Source organism: Hipposideros armiger, unplaced genomic scaffold (assembly GCF_001890085.2).
Source record: "Hipposideros armiger isolate ML-2016 unplaced genomic scaffold, ASM189008v1 scaffold_202, whole genome shotgun sequence".
Classification (NCBI taxonomy): Eukaryota; Metazoa; Chordata; class Mammalia; order Chiroptera; family Hipposideridae; genus Hipposideros; species Hipposideros armiger.
This window is the reverse complement of record NW_017731552.1, coordinates 998,129-1,011,491: the sequence shown is the minus strand read 5'-3', so window position 1 is coordinate 1,011,491 and position 13,363 is coordinate 998,129. Positions and strand designations below refer to the sequence as shown.

Here is a 13,363-nt window from a genome sequence, read left to right as displayed (position 1 = left end):
ACACACACACACACCCTGCCTCAGTGTACTCCCTGAATGTGTGCATTCCCAGGACCCAGCCTTACCGAGTTTCCAAGCCATCAATATATTCCTTCTTCTTTTTCCGGCTTTCTTGGGCTGACTGTTTGTTCCGGATTTTCCGGCGGATTTTTTTCAGCACTCGCTCCTCATACTGCCGAGTGACAAAGGGAAGAGGGTGAGTCAGCCTGGAGGGTCCAGTCTGTTGTCTGGACCCCATAACTTCACTCCATTGTTTTCCCATGGGAACCATCCCAGACCCAAAACTCCTGATGACTTGAAGACCAGCTTTCTTGCCCCTACACTCTTGCAGACTCTAGGAATGTCCTGGGTCCTGGTAATCTTCCCGGCTCCCATGGCCAGTTAGTAACCGGCTACCAAACTTTGTGCATGGTGCAATTGCGCCACCTTCTGGCATCTGTGGGAAGAGCGCTTTTCATGGGGCTAATAATTGATCTCAACACTAAGGGATGACTTTCAATTGGAATGGCAAACTCAGGTGTTGATATTAGGTGAGCAGGCTGGGTGGGGACTGCAGGGAGCTAGAGAGCCCCACCGAGTTGGCTTTTGGAAGATTTTTTTTGTGCCATACACGTCCTAGCATTCTAATGCGGAAGGCCTAAAGGTGAGACTCAAGGGTGGGTAGCTGCAGGAAGGGGGAGAGACTCTGAGCCAAGGGCCCCACCCACTCACCTTGGTGAGGGGCAGCTGGGTGGGCAGTGTGATGCCTTCTTTGGCCAGCAGCTTCTTCTCATCCTCTGTCAGCACCAACTCCTGACAGTTCCCAGTCCCAGGTCGCAACAGGTTTGGGCCTGCCAGGTGATACTGTTGCTATGGAAAAATGAGGAGAATTGTGTTGGGGGCAGGGAGAGTGGCAGCCTCTGGGAAATGAAAGAGGCCTCATCAAATCTGAGAAACTATCAATCCATCTGCTCTACAGTCCCCACTGGCACTAGGGCTCAAGAGCCCAGCCCACAGCCCTTTGACACAGCAATTCCTTTGACACAATCACTTCCAGGAAGTGATTCTACAGATACCCTCAGACATGGGCAGAAGAATGGATGTACAGGTTTTTCATTCATTTCATAAATGTAATTTGACAGGTATTTATTGAGCACCTACTATATGCCAGGCACCATTCTGGGCTCTGAACATTCACTGCAGCACTAAAATAGCAAAGGATTGGAAGCAATGAAAACATCCAGCAAAGAGGAGACAGGTTAAATAAGGCATGACCTGTTTGTACAATGGGGTACTACACAGCTGTGAAAAAGATGTGCTTTCCATATCACGAAACAGAGCAATCACCATGAGAAACTGTCAAGTTAAAAAATATATAACGGGTGGCCGGTTAGCTTAGGTAGTTAGAGCGCAGTGCTCATAACACCAAAAGTTGCCAGTTTGATCCCCACATGGGCCACTGAGCTACGCCCTCTACAACTAGATTGAAACTACTACTTGACTTGGAGCTGATGGGTCCTGGAAAAACACACTTTATATATGTACATCTATATACATGTACATATATATATGTACATCTATATACATGTACATATACATGTACATGTATATAGATGTACATATATATAATATTGTTACATGTGCTTTGCTACTTTTTGTGTTAAACTTTAAAAAAATAAAAAGAAGGCATGCGGTAACGCAACCGATCTCGGAGAAGCCGGCGGGAGCCCTGGGGAGAGTTCTCTTTTCTTTGTTGAAGGGCAGGGCGCCCTGGAATGGGTTCGCCCCAAGAGAGGGTCCCGTGCCTTGGAATGAATAAATAAATAAATAAATAAATAAATAAATAAATAAATAAAAAGGCATTTCTTTGGAAGGAAATATTGGAACCTGTGTGGGGAGCTGGGTGTCAGGGCAACTGGAGGGTTTTCCCCAATCTACTCATTTGTACCAGTGGAACTTGGACTGTGTGGATGTAATTCCCTATTCAAAATATTTTAAATTAATTTTAAACTATGAAAGATAAACATTAAAAAATGAAAGAATCTTGTCATCAGAATGTAAGCCTTACAAATGCTACACTATGGAATGGGAGACTCAGGAATAAAGGTGGAGATTGGGGCAGTCTGTTGTTCTTTGGATCAGACTCCACTACCTAGAACTCCAGGTCGTTGATCAGCCCAACCATTTTCTCTCCAGGGTCCAAGCCTCAGTGTGTTCATCCATGAACTGGGGATAAGGTCTCCCACATCCCAAGGTTGTTGACACGCAGAACAATGATACTAAACATGATGCATTTACAAAAGCCAGTTAGCATTTCCAAAGCTGTCATTCTCCTTTCCCATCTGTCAAGGTCTGCTGGAGTTCCACCTCCAAAAAGCCCTCTGGGACCTGCCTCTCTCCCTCATCAGTACACTTCCAGTAGCAGTCAGTTTCTACAACTTGACCATGAGGTCTCTGGGGGCTGAGCACACAGCTGGTGCTCAGCTTTCAAGTTGGGAGGGGCACTCCGGTCTCACCTAGAGGTTGTCAGGATGACTTTTGGCATCAGACAAACTGGGGATTGAATCCTGACTGGGCCACTTGCTTGCTGTGTGACTTTGAGTTTGTGGCTTCCCTTCCCTGGGCCTTGACTTTCTCATCTGAGGAATGGGGACACTAACTGGGTTGTCAGGTCTGGTTGACGAGTATTCAAAGCCCTTGGCAACGTAGATAGCGCTCAGTCGGCATGCAATGGGCACGACAGGCCCAACAGGCCAGCCCAGGAATGGAGCCTAAGGCAGCTGTGTGGTTTAGGGCAAATTACTGAGCCTCTCTCTCTGTGCCCATTTCTTCATATGTAAAATTAAGATAATAAGAGCCGCAATCTTCAGGATTGCTGTGAATTAAAAGATGATACATGTAAAGCATTTAGAAGAGTGCCTGGCCCATAGTAGGTGCTCAGTAAGTTTTAGTTGTTTGTTTGTTTTTTTAAACCACCATTACAGTAGAAGGTGCCCCAGCCCAGGGGATAGAGAACTCAGGACTAAAACCCACAGACTTGCTCTGTGGTGTGACCCTGGACAAATCCTAGCCTTGGTCTGTGACTCAATTTTCCAGTCTCTGAAATGGGGGTATTGGGGCTCCAGGAACCCCAACGGCCCTCCCAGCTCTGATGCTCTGGAGGTGGGATGGGGGCTGCTCACCAGGTCCCCACCACTGCCAGAGAGGAGAAGGTCTTTCACCGTGAGGTTGCAGCGTGGGGGCGAGTCTCCCAGCTCAGCCTGCTCCTCGGGATAGAGGCCCGGGCTCCACGTTTCTGACCAGGGCAGATGGGGGCAGAGACAGGGAGGGTGTCAGGCGGGGGGCTCTGACCTCCCAGCTTCTACCTGCCTCCTCCAGCAAGGCTTTCAGGATTGACCCCAATGTGCTAAGGATTATGGGTACAGCTTGGGGCCCCAAGGCCTGGGTTGAAGGGGACAGCCCCAGCTGGTGCCTCAGTGAACCCTCTGCTATAAGATAAAAACCCAAATTCATCAGGACAATGTTGAGGGACCTACTGCCAACCCAGAAGGGAGTGGCTCTTATCGTCCAGGGTTATAGACTAGATTTGCAGCCTGCGGGGCCTTATCTTGCCTCAGGGGCAGGGACCAGGTCTGATTCACCTCTGGTTTCCTCCCACCCTGTACCTGGCCCACTATAGGTGAGCTGCCCTCCAGAGCACAAACTTTGGAGTCAGATAGCCCTGGGTTCTAATCCTGACTGGACAGAGCTGTGTGACCTTGGGTCACTGACTTAACCTCTCTAAGCCTCAGTTTCTTCAACTCTCCAATAAGACTCATAAGACCTTCCACCCCACTACAAGACTAAAGAAACAAAGGACACCCTGCTGGAGGTGTCTTCTGCGTAAGGCCTGCTCCCCAGGTCCAGGAGAAGCACCCTGAGGACTGGCATCCATGATCTCACATACTATCATGGAGTATCTACTATGACCCAGGCATGGGAGGGACAAAGATGAGGTTGCCAGCGTGACACCTGGGGCCCCAGTCAGCCTGATACATCCCAGCTCTGTGGCTTTGACTCATTGCTTAACCTCACGGGGATTCGGCTTCACCATCTGGAAAATAGGCCCACCATGATAGCACCCATCTCAAAAGGTGGATATATAAGTAACAAGGTGAGGGCAGTGAGAGAAGACAGAACTCACCCAGGTCTATGGCCACGGAGGCTTCGAGGACTTGGGCCACTGACCCGGGAAGCCTGGAGGGGCCAGGGGGGACAGGGCAGTAGGAGGGGCAGGGTCCCTTGCCAGACTCCACCGTATGGCAGCTAGCTGGAGTGGCAGCCAGATTACTGTGTGGAGGGGTGTCCTGGGGGTCGGAGAGCAGATCTTCAGAGATGCCGCTATCACTGGCTGCAGGAGACCAGAGTGGAGAGCTAGGCAGTGAGTCTTCAGAACCCAAGATACAGTTGAGGAAATCATCAGAGTCTGGGCCTGGCAGGACCTGCTGGGATGAAGAGCAGGGTGGGCATGAGGAGGTCTGTGCTTTACTCTGGATTGCTGTGGGACTCTGGGTAAGCCGCTGACCCTCTCCGGGCCTCACTTGTCCTTTCTGCAAAAGAGGTTTATGGGGCTTGAATGCCATCATGTACCATGGGACTACTATCCAGCTGGGTCAAGGCATGAGCCCTAAGTTTGAGTTTGGACCCAACTCCAAACTGCTGTGTGACCCTGGACAAGTTACCACTCCTCACTGGGCCTCAGTTTCATCACCTCTAAGGAGCCAATGCTGCCTGACCCTTGGGGTAGCTGAGAGTTTTGACACAATAACATGCTTTGCTAAAGTCACACACCATGAGCGACAAATGCTGCCGAGCTGAGTGCAGTTCTATCTGCAGGGGAGCCTCACCTGGTCCCCAACATGGCTCCAGTCCTCGCCCAGATCTACATTTCTCAGGATTCCATCTTGCCGGTCGAACAAGAGATCCAGGAGCTCCAGGCTGTCAATGGGGCCCACGGAACAGGTGGAGGAAGCCATCTAGGGTGAGGAAGGGACAGGTGTGAGGGTCACGCAGGTCCTCTCCTCCCCATCTCCCATCTGCACTCCACCCAAGGTCTGTCCAGATAAAATTCAATCCCTGCCCAGCCACCAGGTCCAGCCTCTACCTCCAAATTCGTACTGAGGGGCTGACCCAGAGATGTCCGGGACAATGAGAGCCCGTTTCTTTAAAAAGTGCTAGACAGATGTACGCGTGGGGATGATCAGCCTGGTCATTCCCTTGAGACTGATGGAACTGGCCCTGTCTTTCATTCCCAGCCTGCCCACATTCCCCCTTCTGGGAAGCAAGGCAGGATGGTGGGGGGCGGGGGGGGGAGACCTGGAAGAAAGATGGGAGCAGCCCTGGAATGCAGTCACACTTTTGGTCACTGCATTCTCTCTGGGACTCAGTCTTCCCGTTTGTGCGATGAAGGTGGGGGTGCCTTCCAACTCTGTGAGCTTTAAGAAGGTTTCCTGGCATAGACTATTCCTCTCCCCATGGACTCCCACAGGGCTCACCTTTCCAGCTGCTGAATCCCCATTCATGAGCCCTGCCAGCTCTGCCTCCAGCCACTTTCTGTGTCTCCACTTGGAGCTGGAGGTTCACCCCAAGGCTTGCTCTTCTCTGTGGCTCTGACACCACCCCTAAAAGATGCTGAAATAGTCCCGGGGAGCGCCCAGCCCACCACCGGCTGCTGATTGGGAGACAGTCAAGACGGACAGGATTAAGGGCCAGTGACACCAGGGCAGGCTGGGGGGAGGGGAGAGAAGACCCGTTATCTTGATGTTTTGTGCTTTCCAGCCGGCAGGGGGCAAAGGCCAAAGTCTGGGGTTGCCTCTGCTCTTCCATCACCTTTGCCCTACTTTCGGGGACTGTTTCTCATCAGAGTCCCGGATGTCAGGATCCGAGGGAAAGCCCAGGTCCCCTGGCTCTGTCCACTCCCAAGACCGAAGAAAACCAAAAGGACCACCCAAGGCCTCCAAGGCGTGCAGTGAAGCTGTTCCCTCTGACAGGAGCTCCCTTCCCTAATCGGAGCTGGCAACCACCTACCCACGGCTCCAAGCCCTCCATGGCTGAAACTAACTGTACAGTCGATTCCTTCTAGAATCTTCTGCCGTTCATTTATTTAACAACTATTTATGGAGCCGAACTCGTTCCCACCTCAGGGCCTTTGCATTTGTTCTCCTCTCTGTCTGGAACTCCTCTCCCCTCCACCCCTGACTCTGTCACTGTGTCAACTTATTCATGAATGTTCGATATTTGTGAATCAGCCTAGATGGCTGAGAGGCTGTCTCTGACCCCAGCAGAGAGAAGCCCCCTCCCCACACCTCTTTATCACATCCTTACTTTCACTGAACCCTCATTATTTAAAATGTTATTTACTTACTTGTAGGTTTTCTTCCGTCAGTTCTCCCCTCCCTGCTCCACCCAGGATGGGAGGGCCTTAGGGGTTAGAATAGAGTCTTTGCTCTCTACTGGGTCCCCCAGCGTCCAGGAAATGCCTAGCACACAGTAGGTGCTCAATCATCTCTTACTCATTGAGCACCTCCTATGTGCCAACCACTGTTTTAGGCACTAGGGATAAGGCAGTGAACAAGCTAGACCATAAATGTATAAACAAACCAGTAAACAGAAAAATGGACAAGTACTACTAAGAAACTAAATGTAACCAAGGTAAAGGGCAACTGAGGGAAAAGGCCCCTTTTAGAAGGTGGTTTAAGTACAGTCCTGAATGATGAGGAAGAGCCAGCCATGGGGAAGTGTATGGGGAGGATGTTTCAGGCCAAAGAAACAGCACATGCAAAGGCCCTGGGGTAGGACTGTGCCTGGCAAGTTGGAGGAACAGCAAGGATGCTGGGGTGGCTGGAGCACAGTGAGTGAGCGAGGAGGTGAGGGCAGGGAGGGAGCGGGGCCAGGCCCTGTGAGCTGTGGCAAGGAGTTTGGCTTATATTAAATATAGCAAGAAGCTGCTGGGAGCTTAGTGAATAAATGGCTACATCAAGCCAGGCATGATGCTAAGTGCTAGGTTTATAGTGGTAACTAAAACACCCTCCTTGTTTCCAAGAAATTCACATCCTGGTGTATACTTCTCAATGGACCAGTCATTATTTATCCATGCAACAAAAGTTTAATGAGGACTTACTACTATGTGCCATGCCTGATGTGTTTAATTTATCCAACAATAGCTTACATTACAGCAGTTGCCCCTGCTGGGGAGGACACGGCAATATCTGAAGATCTCTGTGGTTGTCATGACTGGGGTGTTCCTGACATCAAGTGGGTGAGGACCAGAGATGCTGTTGAATGCCCCAGAGTGCACAGGACAGCCCCTCACACACACACAGAATGATGTGGCCCCAATGTCAGCAGTCCCACGGGGGAGAGACCCTACATTACAGTAATTGTACCCTCTGGATGCTGGTGTCATCATTTCATCCTTGGCCCACAGATCTTTCTAATTTCCTTTCTGACCCCGCTGGGGTAGATTTTTAAGAAGTTTGTTTGTTTTGGCTGGTCTTTAGTGATCTAGTCATAATATTTACTCAGCCTTTGCTGTGGAGGCATTATGCCAGGGCGGTCACGGCAGGCGTACCAAATAGGTGAAGTTTGACTTCTGGACTTCTCTCTGCCTCCTCCTCACCCCCGTTACCCCCGTTTATGACTCTCAGCAGCCCTGGTGCCCTTGAGCTAGAACTCTTTCTCTTCCTTTTATGAAAATCTGCCAGAAGAAAATTTCTGGTATTACTCACTCACACCTTCATGCGGATGAAGACCCTCCTCGTTCCCCTTCCCAGGATAGCTTTATTTCTTCAAATTTTTATAATTATGGACTTTAGAAGGCTTTTATACAGAGCCATGAAGAGATATCCGAACAAATATGTGAGGGACAGACCTTGACATCACATTATCCCATTGACTGAACACGACCACATACCTCAAAGCAATACCATGTTGGAATCTAAAGTAAAATTCCCATAATTAATTCCACCAATGTGTTTAAGTGTGAAACATGACCCCAAAAGGATGCTGTGGTCACACAAGTTTGAGGAACACTGAAATAATAAACAGTTTTGCAGAACTTATCAGAGCCTTTACAATGCTCTGTAACACTCTCAGAGGGAGCAGGGTTTGTAGTATTACCCCAACATAATTGTGTAGGTGTAAGTTTTGTTTTTAATTTTTACTTGATTTATTCTGAACCATTTCTGACATAGGAAAATATTGAAAGAATGAAGCAACTGGAACTCTCACCTACTGTTGGTGAGAATCTAAATGGCCTGACCACTTTGGGAAACTTTTGCTAATTGGGCAGTCTCTTATAAAGTTAAACATTTATTTACTATATGACTTAACAAAGTGTAGAAAATATATAATGAACAAGCACATACATTAAACACTTCGTAAAACATTATGAACAACCACAATATCCATCAATAGGGCATTGATTACTAGAGTCTGATGCATTCACATAATGGAATATTATGTAACTGTGAAAAATTAATGAGGATTATCTGTATGTACTGATATGGGACAATACTGAACATGTTGACACACCATATATTTTATTTCTTTGTTGTGGTATGTATTCATTCAACAAACATTAATTGAGTTTCTATTCTGTGCCAGGCAGAGATATATCCCAGAGGATATGAATATTCATTAATTATTATTTCATTCAACAAAAATGTCTTTTGTTCCTTTGCAGCCTCAACATTGGTCCAGGAGCTTAGCTAGTCAGAGAGAGGAAGGGGTGTAAAATGGAGAGCTAGAAAGTCTCCAGCTAAGATTCATCTACAAAACAGGGACAGTCATTAAAAGACCCACTGTGTGCAGTATCCTCGATGCCTGGCACCAGGCCTGGTACACAGTAGCTACCCAATCAATACTTGTAGAAGGAACAACTGAACATGTATAAATATAATCACTGAGTTTAGCGTATGATGGACAAACTACAGCCTGTAAGGCAATCCTGGCCCTTTGCTTGTTTTTGTAAATAAAGCTTTATTGGCACACAACCACGCCTATTTGTTTATGTATTGTCTGTGACTGCTTTCACACTACAATGGCAGAGTTGAGTAGTTGCAACAGAGACTCTGTCTTCTGCAAAACTGAAAATATTTACTATCTGGTCATTTTCAGGAAAAGTTTTCTGTAATCCACAGGTTTAGTGGATTAGACCTGCTCTGCCCAATATGGAAGCCACTTGAAATATAAAGAGTGTGACTGAAGAACGGGATTTCAAATTTTACTTCATTTTTATTCATTTAAATTTAAATCCAATACTCAAATCAGCTAATGGACAAGTTTTGAGTACACATGGAACAACATGGATCCATGAATCTACATTTTTTTACGGTAAATTTTCTGAACTCTGTAAGTGCAGATCAAGGATTTCTGATGAAACTTTAGTGTCCAAATTGAGACGTGTTGTACATGTGAAATACACACTGGCTATCCAAGATTAGCATGAGAAGAGTGAAATGTCACATTCATAATTTTGACATTGACCACAGTTGAAAGGATAATAGTTTGGATTTATTAATCCAATAATTTAGATTAAATATTGTCATCGTATTTTTCTATGTTTTTCAATGCAAAAATGGGTCATGACTTTCCCAACAACCCAATATATTATTAAGATGACACAGTTTTACTTTGTGCTTTTTTAATGTGGCTACTAGAAAATTTAAAGTGATACGTGATTTTTTCTCAGACAGTGCTAAGTTAGAGCAGGGCCTGGGTTCGAATCCTAGCTCGGCCACTTGCCCCTGTGTGGCTGTGCTTCTTCCTACCTCAGTTTCTTTAACTGCAAAATGGGGGATAAAGGACCTGATTCACTGGGTTGTTGGGAGAATTCGATAAATTAAAATATGTCAAATGCTTAGAAGGGACCTCCACACAGTCAGGTCTGAAAATCTGGCTGTCTTCATGGCTGTTGCTATTATTACTAGTATGTGTCTCTGTAAGAAATATGTTGTGCTCCAGCCCTGAGACACTTGGCAGACACCCACCCACCACCTTCTGGTGGCCTCAGCCCTTTGGCCTCAGCACAAGTCTGGTTATAATGACAGTCCCCGTTTTGCACAGGACAGAGGGGCTAATAAGGGGTTATGACTCACCGTGGACACTCCATGAGTCAGCCACAGTTGAGACAACGCCCAGGTCCCTCCTCCAGATGGGGACTTACCCCTTGTCATCATGTCAACCCCCATTTCTTTTGGCTTCTCTCTATACTTCCCTTTAAGATCAGTTTTAGGAGGAAGGGGTGAGGGGGTCTAGGAGCAGCCCCTCCTTGACCAACTCCTCCCCCTGTTCCCCTCTTCCTCTTCCTCCTCCGTGACCCTCCCTTGGGATATGGCTAGGCCAGGCGGTGAGTAAAACCCTTGTGACATGGGTGTGGCAGGGACAGTCCAGGGGCTGGGGGGTAGGGGGACTCTGATCGCCTCTTGGGTAATGCCAACTGATTAGCACCTAATTCTCAACACCGCCAGCTTTCTGTCCTCTTACCTCATGCGCTGTGGTATGTCCAGGAAGTTCCAGGCTCTTGGGGATGAGTGAAGACAAGGTTTGAACCAGGGGTTCCAGAAACCATGAGGGACGAAAGCCTGGTGGGAGGTGGGCTCCCTCTGCCCTTCCTAAAGGATGAAGTCAGTTATGCCCGAGAATTCATTCATTCATTCGTTCATTCCTCTGACCACTATTTATTGAGCACCTAGTGTGCCAGGTATTGGGGACACAGCAGAGAACATAACAAATTTCCCCCACTCCCTGTCCCGATGGAGCGGGAGACAGAGGCTAAATAGAATAATTTGTGTATAAGCAAGAAAATAGCATAAGAGACCATGTATAGAAAAATAAAGCAGGAAGGAGAGATGGGGAGTGTAGGGAGGACTTGTAATTTTAGATACGTGGGTCAGGTGGGAATGTGGGAAGAGAGAACAGCCAGTGTAAAGGTCATGAGGCAGGAGGAACAGCAAGGAGGTACATGGGGCTGAAGCAGAGTCAGCAAGTGGCGAATGAGGGAGGGAGGGGACCAAGGGTCCTGTTCCAGGGTGAGAAGGCTGATGGTCAGTCCTGTGATGGCTCTAGAAGCTTCTAGAAGGGGCTGGGTAGGACATGTGCATGGACAAGGCTAGGAGGCCTGGGTGTCACGGACACTGTTCTCCAAGTCTGGTGTCCGGGGTTCACTCTTAGCTGCCCAGAGGAAGGTGGTCCCCCAGCTTCAGGAGGATGGGCAGCCCCTGGGGAAGTGCCCCATGAAGGTCTTGAGCCTCGACCAGCAAACGGGGCCAGCACCCCAATCGTCGCCTGTCCCACCCCTCCCTCCATGTCTAGCCATCATCTATCTCATCCTGGTGATTGCTTTACAGCTGGTGGGTCCAAGGGTCGCAAGGGACTTTTCACCAGGAAAAGGAGGGCTCCACGGGCTGTGGGTGTGGTCGTCTCAGCTTCCTTCCTGTTGTTGGGGAGGAGACTGCGGCGGTGTCTCCTCCAGCTCCACACAGGGGGTTCTGGGAAGGAGTCTGCAGGGTGGTGTGGGAGGCATTTCTGAGTATCCAGGGACTGAATTTGTCCTGGCTCCTGAAACAAAGTGCCACAGACTGGGTGGCTGAAACAACAGAAATTTATTATCTCCCAGTTCTGGAGGCTGGAAGTCCAAGATCAAGGTGTGGGCAGGGTTGATTCCTCTAAGGATCAAAGTGTGGGCAGTGTTGGTTCACTCTGAGGCCTCTCTCCTTGGCTTGTAGATGCCGTCTTCTCCATTTCTCTGTGTCCCAATTTCCTCTTCTTATAAGTCATATGGATCAGGGCCCACCCTAATGACCTCATTTTAACTTGATCATATCTGTTAAGATATTATTTCCAAATACAGTCACATTCTGAGGTCATGAGGGTTAAGACTTCAACATAGGAATTTGGGATGGGGTTGGGGGAAATGGCACAATTCAACCCACATCTTTTCAAAGCTGTTATGAAACCCAAGCATGGTGGTCTTGGCTCAGTGGTCACCTCCTCAGGAAGCTGCCCTGATCACCCCAGCCAAAGTCACCCCTGCCCTAATCACTCTAGCATAACTCCTTTTGGGGTCTCTGTTTATTTACCTATGTTATCTGTTTACACCAGGAAGCAGGCATCTGTCTATTTGGGTCCCACACCATCAAAGTGGTTAAAATATATTTGTGGAATGAACCCCACACTCAGTGTGCACCGTGGATCCCAAGAGAAATAGGCCTGTTTGCGGCGGAGTTGAAATGTCAGCTTCGTCTCTAGTCAATTCATAAGCTTCCTGTCTTGTGCAGGATTACTTTCTGGACTGGGTGCCAAGAGACCCACGTCCTACCCCCAGCTCAGCAACTGGCCGGCTGTGACACCACAAAGTCACGTCTCCCCTCTGAAACTCTGTTTTCCAATCTGTAAAATGTGACAATTGATCAAAAAGGTTTAATAAAGCCCCTGACAAGCCAAACATTGGATTAATGTTTGATCCCAGGGGGAATCTGATCAGCAATGGCGTTTGACTGAGTCGTGGGCCAAGTTATGTATGTATGTGAAGGCGTCTACCGGCCACACCTGAGTAAGGCTGCCGAGCTGAGAATGAGCTAAGAAAGTTCTGTGTCTTGATTCTGGGAACATGGCTAAGCCCAGAATTTCCTTCCTTCTGGACAGAATGCCTTGGAACTCTTAGATCTCCAACAGAATCTCCAAGTTAGAGGATGCTTGAAAGATCACATGCCTGGTGTAGGACAACCTTCAGCAGAATTTAATAACATTTATCTTTACATTGCATTTCTTTTTGTAGTTACCTCTCTTTGGGGCATCTGACATTATTCCCAATTTACCATTGTATTGTAAAGTGGCTTTCTAAAATAAATTTATGGAAGAAAAAAGCAAAGTTGACAATAATGCTAAAAATCGTACTAAACTTTTTTTCTTCAACAAATTTACCTTAAAAGGAAACATTATAACACTAGAGTAAATAAAAACAGTATCAGGTGCCCAAAACAGAGGCAAAGGAAAGTAAACAATGTCATTAAATTTTAGGCAGCTACTATTCTAGAAGGTTCTAGATCAGGTGCCTCAAAAAATGATTAGCGGGGGGCCGGCTGAGTGGCGTGTCGGTTAAGAGCTGGCTTGGGATGCCAGCTCTGGGCAACACCGCCCCAGTTCGGATCCCACATATGAGGGCCAGTGACACTGCCCTCCACAGCTAAGGTGCTGAACAACAGCTCAACCTAGAGCTGGGCTGCTGTGAGTCGCTGGCGACAGCGTAGGCTGCAGCCCCTGCTGCAGTGGGTTGCCATGGGCTACCGTATGTAGCCAGCAGCCAGCGTGATTGGCCAGCAGCCGCCGTGAGTGGCCATCCAAA

General features: G+C 48.0%; 1 protein-coding gene across 2 annotated transcripts in view; it reads right to left on the bottom strand.

The window, feature by feature from the left end:
• CREB3L3 (cAMP responsive element binding protein 3 like 3) overlaps positions 1-5,635 on the bottom strand; it is a 9,214-nt gene extending 3,579 nt beyond the window's left edge. The window contains exons 1-6 of one of the 2 annotated variants that reach the window (XM_019653528.1): positions 5,514-5,635; positions 4,866-4,994; positions 4,163-4,463; positions 3,162-3,274; positions 712-849; positions 66-172 (exon numbers count right to left, since the gene is read on the bottom strand). In XM_019653528.1, the coding sequence (XP_019509073.1) occupies positions 66-172; positions 712-849; positions 3,162-3,274; positions 4,163-4,463; positions 4,866-4,994; positions 5,514-5,540 (815 nt within the window). In that variant the 5' untranslated portion in view covers positions 5,541-5,635. The remainder of the gene's footprint in view (positions 1-65; positions 173-711; positions 850-3,161; positions 3,275-4,162; positions 4,464-4,865; positions 4,995-5,513) is intronic. The other variant, XM_019653529.1, reaches the window with a different exon arrangement.
• Between the last annotated feature and the right edge of the window lie 7,728 nt (positions 5,636-13,363).